At 37.6% G+C, this 17163-nt stretch overlaps 1 protein-coding gene across 3 annotated transcripts in view; it reads right to left on the minus strand.

The window, feature by feature from the left end:
* The window catches only part of LOC106872482 (chromodomain-helicase-DNA-binding protein 8), a 99063-nt gene extending 82175 nt beyond the window's left edge, over positions 1-16888 (minus strand). For all 3 annotated transcript variants that reach the window (XM_052974037.1, XM_052974038.1, XM_052974036.1), the window contains exons 1-4: positions 16830-16888; positions 4847-7233; positions 2075-2679; positions 119-227 (exon numbers count right to left, since the gene is read on the minus strand). In XM_052974037.1, coding sequence (XP_052829997.1) covers positions 119-227; positions 2075-2679; positions 4847-7087 — 2955 coding nt within the window. In that variant the 5' untranslated portion in view covers positions 7088-7233; positions 16830-16888. The remainder of the gene's footprint in view (positions 1-118; positions 228-2074; positions 2680-4846; positions 7234-16829) is intronic.
* Between the last annotated feature and the right edge of the window lie 275 nt (positions 16889-17163).

Consider the following 17163-nt stretch of genomic DNA (forward strand, 5'->3'; position numbering starts at 1 on the left):
AGTAACATAGGACAGTCTCAGTGATGAGACTGCTTTTGGTTCTTAGTTCCAAATAAGGTCAGCTGTCATTTCCAGGTAACTATCTGAAAACTAAATAATGTGATCGTTATGAACTTACCTGGACCGAACTATCAGTATCTCCTTTTGGTGACGGTGGTGGTGTTACTTCCATGTCGGAGTTATCAGATCCAGTCTGCTTTTTCTTTCGCAAAATTGGTTTCACTTTTCTGAAGAAGCGAAAAGACGGCAAGATGACACAGACTTAATGATAAACTTTATTTTTGGTAAAATAAGCTGTGGATAACACACACACACACACACACTTTGCTGAAAGACAGTAAATAAGAGCACTGAAACTGTACATTGTTGAAAGAATATTTCAAGTTGAAACCCAGTCAAGACAGTGTTGTGTGTGTGTTAAAACCAACCCATGAGAAAGTGCATCATTCAAAGTGTTTGAGTAGTAAAACTTCTGATTTTCTAAATTGAAACAAGTCACAGATCAAAGCCAAACTCTCTGCAACCAGAAGCAGAAAGAGAACCTTTTGTGTCCTCATAAAGGCTTCTTAAATGGCTGCATTCATTTTAGTTAAGAAAACTGTTCTCTTGTCTTTGGATTTTCCATCACAGCCATTCGTCTTATTTATTGAACATAACCATTTAGGCAGCAAGAACTCTTAAGAAAGTAGAAACTCATTCATTCCAAACAGTTTACTCTCACACTCTCTCTACATAACCAGACACGTCACCAGCTGAGAAAGTTTCCACCAGTGTTAATAAAACATAATCAAAGAACAAACCATGAACAGTGGCAAAGTTCTACAGATATTTCAAAAGAAAACAACAAGAAAATCTACCAAAAGTCAGTCAAATCTGATTCCATCCAGTTAAGGTTTCAGGCTCACAATTTATTAAGTTGTGGTTCGAATAAAATTTAGCATTGTTTAGTTCCAATCTATCTTGGTTGAGTAAACCTAAGACCTATAATATTTCAGTAATGACTACGTCAACCAACATGTCTTTGTGTATTTGTTCAGATGAAAGGGTAATTTGAGGGAATTAGCTTGCTATTTCTAGCAGGTTGAGCAACTTCAAAGGGGCTCCCTTACTGGTTCACAATAAGTTGTGTTGTGTTCATCAAGAACAAATATTACAGTGTTTTTAAGATAGAATATGGTGTGTAGGCTCCACAACTCAGCAAATCTGATTTGCTGGATTAGAACCACATTATCCATTGTCTTTTCATTTTACTTGCAAAAGCTGATATGGTGTGATTGAAGTAAGATTTGGTTATTATTTCTCGCAGATCAGCCAACCATATATAATAAGCCACTCCTTGGCTCATGCAATGGTCTTTTTTCACACTGGAGAAAACAACATGAGATGAGAAACTTAAAGAAGAACAGCATCCAAAGGTGGTATTTGGCTGATACCCTATTTTACTGAGCCCCTAAAAGAATGAAAGGCAAGCTTGACCTGATTAACTCTTTCAGAATAATATTTTCTAATGAAATTCACAAACCAGATCAATTTGTCTTAAATAATCAAGTATTTGTAGAAGAGTTTATTAAAATAACTTTTTTGTTATTAGGCTGGTATTATATAAATTTATGATAAAAGATATCAATGAAATAGGAAAACCTGGAATAATGTTTGCCTCTCAAACCTCTTTCATGGGGCCGAAGAAATGATAGTCTGAAGGTGCTAAATTTGTTGAGAAGTAGGGATGTGATCCACAGAGGACCAGCTTCATTTTGATGTATGACACATGTTCCTGTGTTGGTAATTATACCTGTCCTAAACAAAATGGCATTACTTTTTGACTCACCCTCATATTTAAAGAAAGATTTTTTTTAAAGTTATTAGCTATTTAAAAAAAAAAAAAACTATTTAGAGAACAGAATGTCACCAACTTTTGAGTAAAACTTTCCATATAGCATGTATTTTGTGTATATATATAATATTATATAACATCTATATGTATACACACACGTGTGAATGTATATATAAGAGATTGATAGATTTATAAATTAGAGATAGAGGAGACGTTAATTCAAAGAGTTACAGAACTTACCGTTTCTTCTTCGCAGCTTTAGACCTTTTCCCTGATTTAAGTTTTCTCTCTTTCGGAACTTTCGGCTTACGTTCCCGTTTCTTTTTGGGTTTCTCCAACTTTTCAGCTGAGTCTTCTTTCTTGTCAGAGGTAGCTCCAGCAACACGGACCACACGTGGTATCTGAGTAATCCCTTTCTGCTGAGCATCCACCAGAGCTTGTGCAATTATTTCATCAGCCTTGTCCTGAGGAGTTTTGTACGTCTTTTTCTTGCTCTTTGAAGTTGTGTTTCGCTTTCTCTCAGGCTTAGGTGTTGTCAACGTCGACGTCGACGTGGATGTTGATGTAGACGCTTTATTTGTCGATGGTCTCACCGTCAAGCTAATTACTTTCGTCCGTGGTTGTGTTTTTGGTGTACTGACACTGGTCACCTCAACAGTGCCACCACTGGCTTGCAATTTGGACAATGCACCTGAAGCAGATGTTATCATAAATGTCTGCTGACCTATGGGAACACCGGTTGCTGAAGAAGGGACAGAAGACTTAGCTACAGTCATCACTTTAGCAGTGGTTCCAGGCTGTAGCTGAGAAGGCACTAGACTGTTGGCATTGCTTACTTGGATTGTCTGATGAAAAGAGAATAAAGAAACCTTTAATTCAAAAACAAAACATAACCTCAAGTAGTTTTTATATTAAACAATCAATCAACCAATCAAGGTTATTCAAATCCAAAACATTTATTTTAATGCCTAATTCATAAATCTCAGTCAATATGTATCAACTGTTTCTTCTGAATTCATGTCAAGTAATATTCAAGGATTTCTGATGTAAATACAAGTTCAATATAAATAATGATAATAATAAACATCACAGAAAAATAATAAAAATTGCTTATTCTCAGTGTCATTATGGAATAAACAGTGTGTGTGTGTGTGTGTGTGTGTGTGTGTGTGTGTGTGTGTGTAGTTCCCAAAAATAGATGCTGTTTAATTAACTAAAACCAAAAAAAAAAAGCATATATCATCATCTGCAACATCATCACAGAGATAAGGCAGAATTTGTTGAGGCAAATTTTCAACAGTTGGATGCCCTTCTTGTCACTAACCCATACCTATTTCCAAATAAGGTAATTTTTCCTCATGACCAGACACATTTTCATGGAAGATTGGAAACAAAGGACACTGCTTGCATGACAGAGACACCTGTTTACAATTATTATGCAATATCAAGGCAAGGAGATAGTAACATGCAAACACACACACACACACATATATATATAAGGGACTTCTTTCAGTTTCCATCTACCAAATCCACTTATAAGGCTTTAATTGGCCCTGGGCTATAGTATAAAACATTTACCCAAGATGCCATGCAATGGGACTGAACCCAGAACTATGTGATCAGGAAACAAAATGTAAACACACTTGAATGGCTAATAACTCCATTTTTAAAACTTAACCCATTAAAAATATTGAAAGGAGCCAGTCTAAAATTTATCCTGAAGTAGCAACTGGAGGTCTAAAAACCCACAAAGTGCAAAGTCAGTTTAAGAGGGAATTTCAAGCAGATCTGCCGATGGTGGCTTACCATCCCTTGAATTAGAGATAAGTCTGGAGCAGACGGAAGTGTTCAGAATGGCCACAAGAAATGTTCCTGAAAGCCATGGACATTGAAGAGCCCCACAAAGCAAAAAAGGGCAGGTATTAGAAATGTGTTGGCAGAATTCAAGAAAATATGAGCAGCAAGCCAAGTTGTTAGATAGGCATTTCAAAATCAAGCATCAATAGTATTCTGAAGTGCTGCCGTTGGAAAAGGTTACATTCCAAGAATAGTCCGTGCTTTCCTTGAAGAAGATCCAAACTGAAGAATGGAATTTTGTGAGTGGTAGGTGGCGAAATGTGTAGAGAATGCACACTTTCTAACAAAGATTGGCGTGATGAGACTACATTGAAATGAAACGGCTTGATTAACCATTGCAGATGCACCTATTGAGGACCTGAGAATCTGTATATCATAGAAGAACATCATGTTAATTTACCAGGACTTAGAGTATGGTGGGGGGTGAGGTTTAACATCAAAAGGACTAATTGGAGCATTCCTTTGTGACAGTAATGGCACTGGTCCCATTTACTTGAACTTTCTGTAACAATCTGTCATGCCAAGCATTCAAGATGACTTTGAAAGCAAAACTGACTGCTGTGAGGTTTGAACCAAAAGCACAGAAACCCTGAGCAAACGTCTCAAAGCATTTTGCATCAAGTCCTAATGAATGACTACCCCAGGTGTATGTTAATGTGGGCCAGTGAAGACACATTTCTATTTGGGGCTGAAACAGCTCAACAGTGCTTTTAATTCCTTTAGAAAAGGGATGAATGTTACAGCTTCCTATATCCACACACTTGTTGCATGTAATTATATGTACTTTGTTTTTTTTATCTGCATTATTTGTAAACATATGTAATAAAACAAAGCAGTGTGTGTGTGTACACATATTTTTTTATATTATTAGTTTACAGTTAGAATTTGTGAAAGAGCATCCAACTGGAAAGTCCTTTAGTTTTTAAAGACAAATTCCCATACAAATATCCTTAATAAGATCCCTGTCTGAGCTGAAAGAAAACAAGTGACAAAGTGTAAAAATGTGAAATAAAATATATAAAAATACCGAAAGAAATAAAGAAAAAAAGAAGAGAAAGGAAAAGAGAAAGAGAGAATAGGGAAAAAAAGATGAAGAGTGTGTGAAGAGGAGGAGAAGCAATAAGAATAGAGGAAAAAACAGAAAACATATCTTACTCTTGCAGGGGTAAAAATAGCTTGAGGTGTTGTTGTGAGCACAATGGACGTTGGCTGTGATGCTACAGGCTGTTGTGAGTTCACAGTTGCCAATTGAATGGGTTGTCCAATGCGATTGGTGAGGGTAGTAGCCTGAAGGTTAACATCCGAGGTTGAACCCACTTGATCAGTTGTGACCAATTGGGCAAGATTTGAAGTCAATAATTGGTTTAAAGGCAATGCTGTTTGAGATGGGGCCTGTGTTTGAATCTGCAACACCTGGCCTGATTGGCCAGTTCGTATCAAATGAATTTGCTGCCCTTTACCTAACTGACCATGAGGTTGAATTTTAACAATATTACTGTATGTAGTTGTGGTAGAAGAAGGCACAGCCCGGAGCTGTGTACCATTGTCAGATATCTGAATTTGTTGTTGTTGTTGTTGTTGGTTATTTGTTGTCTGAGCAGTTGCTGGTGTACAAGGGATAATCACACATTTCGATTGATTAGGCCCTAAAGCACTGCATACCTGTAGATTTGCAGCATTTAATACTAATCCAATAGACCGGTTTAACTTGGTGGTGACAGCTGTGGTGCTGCTGGTGACAGTTGGCATGGAGCTGTTTCCGATACTGCTCGAAGCGGTTCCTTGGAAACCATTCGTAACGTAAGTAGTAATGTTTGACACTGGTGTAGTTTGGGCCAAAGTAACTGTTGCATCAACCTGGTTGCCTAGCAACGGCGCTTGCATTATGATGTTGCTAGTGGAATTGCTTTGAGGATTTTGTAAATTGGAATTTAAGCTATTACTTACTAACTGTTCCAGCTGCTGGAAGCTGGCCTGTTTGAAAGTTATTTGAGTTGGGTTGGTGATGTGATCCAGTCCTGACTGAGATGGTGGTGGTGCAGTCCTCGGTGAAGATGCTATTGTGGCTAGACTAACGCACTGCTGTTGCGCTTGTTGTGGCTGCAGCTCAGTGGCCTGATACTGAGCGTTTTGCTGCACGGTAGCATGGCCAGAGTCAAAGTGACTCAACTGGTCTGTCGTCACAATAGACTGAGATCCACTGGCAGGCTGTGATGATGGTTGCAATGACTGATTTCGGATTGTAGGGAACGTATATTGTTGGACAATGTTACTAGCTGCCGTGTTACTGACCACCACTTGCTGCTGGCTGGTCCCTGAGGTCAACATAGCTGGTCCATTGCATACTTGTTGCTGTAGTGGCTGCTGCTGTTGCAGTAACTGTTGTTGTTGTTGCTGCTGCTGCTGTTGTTGTTGTTGCTGCTGCTGCAGTAACTGTTGAGTATTATGGGCTGTGGTGTCCAGGAAGTCTGTCTGACTAAAAGTATGAGGCAGTTGTTGTGAGGGAATAGTACTGTAACTGTTTACTGTAATGTCAGATGCAGCAAGAGCTACCTGAGAGTTTGAAGGAAACAATGTTTGTTGCTGCTGCTGCTGTTGCTGCTGTTGTTGTTGTTGTTGTTGTATGTGGTTAAGAGAGTTTGCAACATTTGTTGCAGTGATAGGCACAGTGCTAAGAAGTGGGTTAGAAGGTGTGGAAGTAGACTGAAGTGTTGCTGAGAGCAACGAGGCTTGATTGGATGGGTCAGCATTGTCCGGGAAGTGAGAGAGCCGAGCCAGTGGTTGCTGCGTGGCTGGCAACGCATAGTCGTGATGTGTTAAGTATGTCGATGTATTCAGGTTGGTAGTATTAGCATTGTCTTGCGGCACCTCTTCCATCGATACTTGAGTCTGTTGGGTGGTTTGTAAGAAACAGTTGCTGGCCTGTGATGCCGTATTCCAGACAGAATTTTGGACTAAATCAAGTTGTTGTTGCTGTTGCTGTTGTTGTTGTTGCTGCTGCTGCTGTTGTTGTTGTATGACTTGGCCAGTAGTGATATTAAATGTGTTGTACTGATTAGCAGTCTGGAGAAGTGGGTTAGAGTTCCCTAATGATTGGTGAGGAGGTGTCTGGCCAATTAAGTTCTGACTACCCCCTAGGGATGGATCGCTGATGTGATGAAGCTTGGGGGTAACAAACTGACTGAAATCGAACTGTGTCGATGAGGCCAGGCCAGATATCTGGCTAAATGGTGACTGCTGTAATGGGTCATCCTGAGCAAGTGCTGAAGACAAGCCATGTTCTAATCCCGGGGAGAGCACACCATTATCGTCAGAGACTCCATCCAAGAGACTAGGAGTCGGACAAACGTCAACATCATCCAGGTACAAATCCAACATGTCAGCCGAGTCAGTCATTTTCTCTTTTGCTTTCTCTTTCACTCTTTAAATGATGCTGTTGGCTGACAGAATCGAAGAATGTTTAAATCAAATGTATTCCAAAGAGATCATCGCTAGATTTCATTGGTACAGAATAAAAAAGAATTCTACCACAAATTCTTAACCTGAAAAATATAAATTGTAAACATTATGAAATAATTTCCATGCATAAACAAACACTTTGAAAGAAGAAATCCAAAGACAGAAATCCAAAGACAGAAATCCAAAGACAGAAATCCAAAGACAGAAATCCAAAGACAGAAATCCAAAGACAGAAATCCAAAGACAGAAATCCAAAGACAGAAATCCAAAGACAGAAATCCAAAGACAGAAATCCAAAGACAGAAATCCAAAGACAGAAATCCAAAGACAGAAATCCAAAGACAGAAATCCAAAGACAGAAATCCAAAGACAGAAATCCAAAGACAGAAACAATAAACTTGAGATGAAATATTAACTCTTTAAAAATGTTTCAAATGAGAGTTCTTAAAATCATATTATAGATTTCACTCAGGTATAAGACAAGAAATTCAATACAAAACAACAAGCTTGAAAATGGTGGCCATTATTATATTCTCTAAACAGAACAGCAAACTGGCAAAGTTGTTAGCATGCCAAGCAAAATGCTTAGCAGAATTTCATCCAGCTTTGTGTTCTGAGTTCAAATTCCACCAAGGTCAACTTTGCCTTTCATTTCTTCAGGGTTGATAAAATAAATACCAGTTGAGCATTGAGGTTCATGTAATTGATTTACTTCCTCCCCGAAACTGCTGGCTTTGTGCCAAAATAAATACATTAAATGATCTTTAGTTACCTGTTTCTTTTCCCTAATGGCCCTGTCAACTACATTGTCCCACCACCACATTACCTTAGGTCAAGAGGGGACTTTGCACCATCCACTGATCTAGTCAGTAGCCCTCAATAGATTGTCCCATACGAACCTCCAGTTGTCTTCCACATTATGTAATGCCATATCCTCCTCTATTTTGTCAAAAGCTTCAAGTAATACGTCTCTAAATGTCTGTCCATTCACAGGATCCTTAAGCTTCCAGACCCTTCTTCTCCATGCTGGTTGTCTTCTGGGCATCCATTTAGCCCTGATCCTGAAGTCACTAACTACTAAACTATGTTGTGGGGTGCATTCTTCACCTGGGAAGGTTTTGACATTTATAAGTAGCCGTCTTTCCTGTTTCCTGACGAGGATGTAATCAACCTGACTAGTGTGTAGGAGAATAGGTGACTGGCAGGTTTCCTTAAGTTAGTATTACAAACCATAAGGTCATTTGCATAAACAGGTAAAATATTTGAGCCAAATGTGGCTAGTTTAATTGCCAAAAGGTTAAATGAAACAATGATAAGAATCACTTTTAACATGTCGTAGGCCAACAGAACTTCACTTCAGCACTGTGACCTAAGGAAACACTTTATTAACAAGAGTTGTTCCTATTGCAGGCTGTGACCAAATACTTCAGAGTTAAGCCAGCAAGAGATAGAGCAATGTAATCTTTTCATTAGGTACCACATCAAATTTGTATGACATGAGTATAGTCAATTAAAAGAACCCATGTGTATAGCAGGTACTTATTTAAATAACTACAGATGGTCAGTTATGTGAATTCCAACACAATTTGAAGTCAAAGCTTAAGACATTGAAATAAATTGCATAAACCATACACTCCATCACACATCAAAATGAACTCCTCTCTGTTTCTCTTCTTCAACAATAAAATACTAAGAATTAATTCCATTTCACTATATTTCTTCCTCTTCAATGATTGACTTTTTATCCAATCATAAGACACCAATAGTATTGGAACCTATTTTAAGGTGATGTGAACTACAGCAAGATTTGAGCAGATTTAAAATAATATTATTGTTATTGTTTGGCCGTAGGTCAATCCTTAATTGAACAGTCTATAATGAAAGGCATTCCAGACATGACCAATCAGACCTTTTAGGGGTATGTCTTAGACTACTTTATCCACTGTGTTATTTCCTTATTAAAGATGATAGGGTGAGGTTTAACAAGGATTTAACTGCTACTTGTAGCAGAAACTGTGACCATGAACAGGCTCCCTCATTAGCCTGCCAAAATTGCTAATTATTTAATTAATGACACTAGTATTTCTGGTAATCTAACAACCAGGATAATAACAACTACAATTTACAACACAGGCATAAGTCCACTACAAACTTTGGTGTGAAAGAACAACCAAATTATATCAGCACTAAACATTTGATTGGTAATTTATTCTATCCCATTCCCCACCCCACAGAAAGGGGAAAGGAAAAGTCTACTGCATTACAGCAATTGCGTTAACAAGTGGAGAAGTTCTAAAGAAGAGCAATTTTGAAAAGAAAGGATTGGCCAAAGTACCAAATGCATGATCTGGGGTGATGCAGCTCAATAGTGAGCTTGTAGTTGGATAAAAGCATTGAGAGAACAAGGAAGTAGAAATACAAAGAAATATGTTGATGATAATACTATGAGCCTTTCCCACAGTTTTCTTCTATTCAATCAATTCTCAAAACAGGCTGACAACTGCAGAACATGTCTGTTTGTTATTTAAATCAAATAAAATCGTACTAAGTTTACACCCAAGTTCCTCTGCGTGTGTGTACCTACTAAATATCTCCTGGCATGTATTTACGCATCCCACCTTACACACCTCCCTAGTATAAGTTGGCATATATTGAGGGTTCCCTTCACTCACTTTATTATTATTTCTCATTGATACACAAAGTAACTATTATGTTCCTTTCTCCTTCTTTGCTTAACTTATAGACTAATCACTCATGATGCTGAAAAAATGTCTTAAGTTCAACAGTGGCTGATGAGGTAAAAAAGTCACCAACTCTTGTGAAATAACTTGTAAATATTCCCATTTTTTTTAATGTGGTGTATTGAAGTTCATTATTCTTGTTTGTCTTAATTGACAAAAAGTCATAGCACTGATTACTTGTTGAGCTTATTGAGCACGCTCACCAATTAAATATCTTGCTCAGAGGAACAAACATTGTGCTGTCTCAGCAAAGAGTTCATCAAAACAGACGAGTATATACATGATACAACAAAGTCTATGTGAGCAGAGATCATTTTTGACTGTTCCAGAACAACAAAGAAAACTTATAAATAAAATAAAACAGTCATTTCAATGGAATCTTGATGCAAAAAAAATATAAAATAACTAAAATTGAGAGGAAAAAAAAAAAAAATCAAGTAATAATAAAGTAAATACATTCCCAGAAAGAAAAAAAAAGCCAGTAATTTGTTAATCACTGTGGTGGGCAGGTGGCACCTACAGGTTTGGCACTTCCAACACAATATACTCAAGACAGTGAAATAAATCAGTGATTCAGAATAGAATAAATAGTGATATAATGTTTACATGTTCAGTCCCAAAGGAATAAGGTGTGTCTTAGTGTGTGTAAAAGGTGTGGTTTGCTTGGCACACTTACATGGTAATTAACATTTTAATATTACTAAGTGGATCTGAATTTAAAAGTAATTAGTCATGTGGCTCATTGAGGAAAAGAAGGCGAGTTTGAGTTAAGTGTAGAAATACAAAGAGAAAATAAACGAGATGTGGAGAACATCTTTACGGAAGAGAAAATATATCTAAGAGAAAATATATCTAAGAGAAAATATATCTAAGAGAAAGTGTGTGCCTGCTTGCCAGGTATTATGATGATGATGATGTTTGGGGAAAGTAAAACTGAATGGAAAATACAAACTAAAACAAAATAAGAAGGAAAAGAAAATGAAGACAAAAAGCTGGACACTAAGTTTGACTGTTTTTATATGATGTAAAGATATGGGAGCCAGAAAAACAGTAATTTAGTAACAGTAACAAAGACACATACACACACACACACATACATATACACACCTAGATTTGAATCAATCAATAGGTTTGTTAATCATAGTAAGACTAATCAGAAGGCAAAGACAAAATACCTCAAACTTGCTACCAAAATATATTCAATACTCAGAGCAAGTATTTACATGAAACTTCACAAAAGAACATACACACATGCACAGAAACATACCAAACACATCTTCCATTGTTTATTCACACATTTTCAAGTAGAAGCATGAAAACCAAACAGTTATTGAACTGATAGATTCTGGATTACCTTTTACCATGTTGCTTTTCACTGAGTCCATCCTCATCAAATGGCAATTGTCTCTCCTCTAGTATTTCCGAGGAGTTAATATGTTTCTGTTTCCCCAGTGTCACTTGAGAGCCTTTCAGCTCTTCCTCATTTTCCCTATTGTTGGGTTTCCTTCTCAGGGCTACTATTGCACACCCAATGCTCTAGCTTCCTCAAGATGTCACCAGACAGACAGACAGATTCTTTGTTCTGATATTATGTTTTGAAAGTTTCATAATGATGCTCTTCTTAAGACTTTCTTAATTTCTAAAATGCTTACAGTAATTCTCAAGATTTTCCTTAAACACATTTCTTGAAAGACATTCAGTTTTCTTCCACATTTCACTTGCAAAATAAGCACCATTGGTAGTACACTGGATATTGTGCTAGTGAATCTTGCTGTTGGTATCATGGCTGTTCATAGAACCAGATTTTGTACATTTGTAAAACTATTGCTATTGTGCGATTCTAATTCTGCAACTGAAATCAGTTCCAGCATCTCTATTATCACAGAACACTGCTAAAGTATGCAGATAGGTTCGTAACTTCAACAATGAAGATCTTCAGCTATCAAACTTTCCCCCACTATTCTTCATGGCCTTTGTCTTTTTTCGTGTTCCTTTCCAGTTCAGTTTTCTTGCCACTTTACTCTGGAGTTGAGTCAGCTCAAGCAGACTGTCTCTAAATCCTGCCAATAATACAATACAAAACCATCTCTAATTTTTCTACCTATTAATCAATTCTTTACAACTGACTGCTTTGTCTTCTTTTCTTTTTTTTTTTGTTTTTGGTGATGAAATCCATGATTAAAAGAAAGGAATTGTGACAGAGTGTGCCCTTGGTGAACTTCAGTGATGATGTCAAAGCAACTGTTGTTTCAATTTTCTGTCTTTACACAACAATTGAACTCAAGATAAAAGTTTCTAAAGACTGAGATGTAGTTCTCCAGAATCCCACAGGTTTTAGAGATGCTTCACTGAGACCCTTGAGGAACACTGCCAAATACCTATCTTAAGCCAATAAAGTTAATAATAGTTGCTGGAATTTCAGACCTGCAACAAGGCTGAATCTTCAAAATACAAGAGCAGCCCATCCAAGAGGCAGCATGACTTCTAGAGCTAATATGGAAAAGGAAGAAAAACAATATAATTCTTTGGTTTGTGCAGCAAAAAGTAGTCAATGAAAATATTAAGTCATCCTTAGACTAAAAGACTTAATGCAAATGCTTAAAATCTACCCGGCTCAAGGTTGTTGGTGATGCTAAACATATGACAGTCTACTACACAAGTTACAGTACAGTTCATCTAATAGGCTTCTGCACAGTTTTCATGTTCTAAACTTCATCCACAAGGCTTGATTCAAACTGAAGCCATGATAGAAGGCACAAATTCTTGAAATCAGTGCCATAGAATTGACTTGAATGGAATTTGAATGGACGGACACACACACACACACACACACACACACACACACACACACACACATTGAAGCTTCAATGTATTCACATAAGTTTAAATCCTCCTCCTCATCATTTAACGTCCATTGTCCATGCTGATATGGGTTGGATGATTTGACCAGGGCTCATAAGCTGGAAGGCTGCACCAGACACCAGTCTGATTTGGCATGGTTTCTACGCCAACCACTCCAAGAGTGTAACGAGTGCTTTTACATTTGATCAGCATGGGTGCCATTTACATGACACCAGTATCTGCCACCACTGCGATTTTGCTCAGCTTGATGGATCTTCTTCTCAAACATGACATAATGCCAAAGGTCTTGATCATTGCTTCTGTGAGGCCCAACGCTTGAAAGGAACTCAGCCACTTTGTCTCCCTGAGGTCCAAAGCTCAAAAGGAACTCAGCCACTTTGTCTCCCTGAGGTCCAAAGCTCAAAAGGAAGTCAGCCACTTTGCCTCCCTGAGGTCCAGCGCTCGAAAGGTCCTCTTTACATGCCACCAGCGCAGGTGCCAGTTACACGACACCAGCATCAGCCATGACTACGATTTCACTAGGCTTGACGGTGTCGGTCATTAGTCCTTGCCTCTGTGAACAGTGAAATCACCCTCAAGAAATCACCTATCAAATGGCACCACACATTTTAAATTCTAAATCTGAAAACTGAAGAAAACACATCTAAGGCTGGACAAAAGCAATCTGCTCTACTTCATTATCTTTTGTTGTTGTAAGTCTACAAAAGCAAACCTGAGAAAGAAACTCCACTAACAACTGATTAGAAGATATTAGAAAGTGCAAAACTATTCCCAGACATACCAAGAGACATAATTCATGGTTATAATCTGATAGCCCAACTCTTGCAGTTAATATCCAAACACTCACATGAATTACTAGCAACCTCAACTAAACACTAAAACAGTATTATAACATCATCTAAATATCACTGACACTCTCTCCCTCTCCCCACACCTCAAACAGACTAACACAAAATACACACACACACACACACACACTCTAAACAGTATTTCACTTGGGTTTGGGGTAACAATGGTGTTATATTTAAGAAAAGGTAAAGACACAATCTTAGCAACACAGATCACCTGAATGAATACTTACAAGTGACCTACAGCTCTAGCGCAGTGACTATCATACTTCAATCTAATGTAACACTAGATGTCATGTGTGGCAATTAAATTATCTTGCATTTAATCTACACCAGACAAAACTAACGTGACAGGTTAGATTGAAGTAGGACTCCTACTGTGCAAAATCTATAGATCACTTGCAAATATTCGATCAGGACACTTTGCACAAAAATTACATTATTTAAAATGATTTCCATATCAAATAATCCTTTGTAATACAGTCACAAGAAATTTTGAGGGAGGGAAAGAGTCATTACATCAACCCCAGGATTCAATTTGCACTTATTTCAATGACCTTGAAAGGATGAAAGGCAAAGTCAACCTCGGCAGAGTTTGAACTCAGAACATAAAGCGCCAGAAGAAATATCATGAAGCAATCTGTTTGGTTTGCTAATAATTCTGCCAACTCAGTGCCGAAATACCAGCAGAAAATTTTTAAATTAAATACATAGCAGGAGTGGCTGTGTGGTAAGTAGCTTGCTTATCAACCACATGGTTCCGGGTTCAGCCCCACTGCATGGCACCTTGGGCAAGTGTCTTCTACTATAGCCTTGGGCCAACCAATGCCTTGTGAGTAGATTTGGTAGACAGAAACTGAAAGAAGCCCGTCGTATATCTGTGTGTGTGTGTGTGTGTGTGTGTGTGTGTGTGTGTGTGTTTGTGTCTGTCCCCCCAACATCGCTTGACAACCGATGCTGGTGTGTTTACATCTCTGTAACGATAGAATAAGTACTAGGCTTACAGAGAATAAGTCCTGGGGTCGATTTGCTCGACTAAAGGCAGTGCTCCAGCATGGCTGCAGTCAAATGACTGAAATGAATAAAAGAAAACATATTTTTGTTGTTGTTTGTGTTACTTCAGCAAAATTATTAGCATTGCAGTATTTTTCTGGCTTTTTATATTCCAAGTTCAAATCCCACTGAAGTGAACATTGCTGATGTTGATGATAAAATATTGGGCCAAACAGAAGCACACGCTCAATTTGAGAGGGAAAAAGAAGATGGGTTGAATTAAGTAAAATAATCTAATTGATACAAGATGCTGAAAGTCTGTCTAAATACCACGTTAGCAAACTGGAGAGAATCAATTACAGAAAGTAATTAAATTAAAAGTTTTAGTAATGTCTTTCTATAAGCTCATTGTCTGTCTTTGGTCTTCTAGAAAAGATGCTACTTATTGATGACTAACATGTGGAAGCATTTGTGAGGGGAAAATCAATATACATATCCTTTTGCAGTGAATGTGTGTGCCTATATGTGCTGCAGTAAGTGGTATTTATTTGAGGTTGACTGAAGCAAGGTTTGAACATGCATTTCAATTTAGTAACATAACCATCTTTACCTCCCTGGGATAATACTACTTTCTTAACACCATCGCCACATAACTTTCTTCAGTTCTCTTCAGTGTAGCAAAGGTATGGCCATCTGCTTAAGAATTAGATACTTCCCAAGTTTGAAGCCATAATGTGACTGGGATTCAGGTTTCTACAACAGGTCAACCGAAAACATGTGAGTGAACTTGAGTAAAGGTAGGAACAGCATGGAAACTTGTTGGACTACACCTGCTCTTGATTGATAAGACTTACTCTATTGACTCGAGAACAACGAAATCTTGAATTTAATGTGACCCCAACATTTTTTGTATTAAAATTCAAATAACATATTTCATCTTGTAGTAAAGATAATTTGCCAACATAACATGGCAGTCCTGGTTTAGGACGAATGTTGCTGTAATTTAGCCGCAGGAGACATTGTCTCCAGCTGGCTATACAACACGATCTGTGTCCTCATATTTTCGAACAAGGGAATCTAGCACCCCCACTCAGCTCAAAACAATATCTGTGTACTGCGATTTCCAGGTTATTTCCCTTCATCAACACAGAATAATTGTTCGGCTGGAGGTGGTGTTGCCAAATTCCTGTGCAGAATGTATAGTTTTGAAAGTGACAACTAGTCACTGATCTATAATTGCTGTCCATCCTTTTAGTGGAGTCTTCTTTTAGAGAGTTTATGCATGACTGATGTTGTGTGTGTGTGTGTAGATGCTTCTGCATTAACACCACTTCCACAATGATGTTTGCATCTCCCATAATCAAAACATCTGGCATCTGTTTGACATGCAAAGATGAGAACAAAGTATCTTCCTTGCAGAGAAACAAGTAAGGGTTGGAGTCAGATGGTGGTGGTCTTGTGTCCAAATGATCAAGCAGATAAGACTTTCATGTGTATTTATAGTTGTGTGTGTCATTTGAAGATCACCATTTTTATCTATTCAGATATCAAAATACTGTTACATAAACTACATGTATCCAACAGCAGAATTACACGCACACCTTAAACACTAACTTCTTTTTTACATCATAGCATAGTACCAATTCCATTTAGAGTTTATTTTATAGCGATAGCTTATCACTGCCATGATTTAGTTCTCCTGATAACAGCAAATGATTTCACAAGACACTGCATAGCTGTAGATTCAGGTGATTAAATAAATGAGGACGAGAAGCCAGCCTACTGTCTTTGAAGCTAAATAGTAAAATACAAGGAAATAAGAGACAGTCTGCATTGGCAAGTGGTAAGTACAAAAACTTCACTGGAATAAAGTTAGTCTACCAAGGGGAAGACAATGAAGGGAAGAGAGCCAGTATTTCTGATAGGAACTTGTCCAAATGTCAGATTGCTTTCTCATTGCCATGGTACACCAACTTATTCCATATTGTGGAGTTTTTCTTTCACCTGCAACATTCATTTCCATTTTAGATATAATCCCATCATAAAGAATTAAACATTAAGAATCAAACCAAATATATAAAACACACACGGCTCATCAGTTATAAAGCTTGGCGCCCTCTCCACCTAGTTACTCTACCCAGTTCAAACCCCAAACACAGTTGTAACACAGGATAGTAAATATAGAGGGTAAAAAAATTATGAACAAGAAACAAAGAAAGAAAGTGAAATCCTTACCTAGTATTTAATTTTTTTAGATAAGGCATATGAACGACACCATTGTTTCTTGATAATCTGAAGAAATAGACATTGTAACAGAATGTATATGAAAGGATAAAGCCAGACCAAGGATGATGTTAAAACATTACATATGCATACATACAAACAGCATTATTATATAAATAGTTACATCTAATCCCAAATTCAAGAAAGGATTCCAAACAGTTGCCACACAGAGTGTACTATACTTATCAAGAATATTTTATAGCTTGTAGACATGTTTTATCATATAAATAACATCAAAAATATTTTTGATGAAGCCATTAAATATAGTGTAGCATGTCTACAGTCT

Source organism: Octopus bimaculoides, chromosome 17 (genome assembly GCF_001194135.2).
Source record: "Octopus bimaculoides isolate UCB-OBI-ISO-001 chromosome 17, ASM119413v2, whole genome shotgun sequence".
NCBI lineage: Eukaryota > Metazoa > Mollusca > Cephalopoda > Octopoda > Octopodidae > Octopus > Octopus bimaculoides.